This window comes from Dendroctonus ponderosae, unplaced genomic scaffold (assembly GCF_020466585.1).
Source record: "Dendroctonus ponderosae isolate FM_Combo_2020 unplaced genomic scaffold, Dpon_F_20191213v2 Dpon_F_20191213_1, whole genome shotgun sequence".
In the NCBI taxonomy this organism is placed as follows: Eukaryota; Metazoa; Arthropoda; class Insecta; order Coleoptera; family Curculionidae; genus Dendroctonus; species Dendroctonus ponderosae.
The window spans coordinates 42326043-42327022 of NW_026017110.1; the positions used below are offsets into that span (position 1 = coordinate 42326043).

General features: G+C 55.3%; 1 protein-coding gene across 1 annotated transcript in view; it reads right to left on the bottom strand.

Moving 5' to 3' along the window:
• LOC109536012 (tubulin alpha-1 chain) overlaps positions 1-958 on the bottom strand; it is a gene marked incomplete at its 3' end in the record, with an annotated part of 1306 nt that extends 348 nt beyond the window's left edge. The window contains 1 exon segment of the mRNA XM_048665759.1: positions 1-958. Within this exon segment, the coding sequence (XP_048521716.1) occupies positions 1-826 (826 nt within the window).
• Positions 959-980: the final 22 nt, after the last annotated feature.

Consider the following 980-nt stretch of genomic DNA (forward strand, 5'->3'; position numbering starts at 1 on the left):
TGACAGGCGCGTAAGTGGCCAAGGGGAAGTGGATGCGCGGGTACGGCACCAGGTTGGTCTGGAACTCTGTGAGGTCGACGTTGAGGGCGCCGTCGAAGCGCAGCGACGCCGTGATGGAGGAGACAATCTGCGCAATCAAGCGGTTCAAGCTAGTATAGCTGGGTCGCGCGATATGCAGGTTGTGCCTGCAGATGTCGTAGATGGCCTCATTGTCCACCATAAAGGCGCAGTCCGAATGCTCCAGAGTGGTGTGCGTGGTCAGGATGGAGTTGTAGGGCTCCACTACAGCGGTGGAGACTTGCGGGGCGGGATAAACTGCCAACTCCAGTTTCGACTTTTTGCCGTAGTCCACCGAGAGGCGCTCGATCAGCAGCGAGGTGAATCCGGACCCGGTGCCGCCCCCAAACGAGTGAAAAATGAGAAAGCCCTGCAGGCCGGCGCACTGGTCGGCCAGCTTCCTGATCCGGTTGACCACCAGGTCGATGATCTCTCTGCCAATAGTGTAGTGGCCTCTGGCGTAGTTGTTGGCCGCGTCCTCTTTGCCAGTGATCAGCTGCTCGGGGTAGAACAGCTGGCGGTACGGACCTGTTCTCACCTCGTCCACCACGGTGGACTCCAAGTCCACAAACACGGCTCGGGACACGTGCTTACCAGCTCTAGTTTCGCTGAAGAAGGTGCTGAAACTGTCGTCGCGGTTTTCAGTGGTTTTTTCAATAGACATCTGCCCGTCTGGCTGGATGCCGTGCTCCAGACAGTACAATTCCCAGCAAGCGTTGCCGATCTGGACCCCGGCCTGCCCCACATGGATGGAAATACACTCACGCATTTTCGCGAATTTTTAGCAAAGATTTCGAGAGAAAAACGGAAATTTTGCGAGCAAAAAACTGGATTTTAGACAGCACACATTGACGTTCTTCAAGTTTCCAGCTGGTGGCTGCCGTTGCCTGGTTAAAATTCTATTTGACGTCAAAATCCCCTTT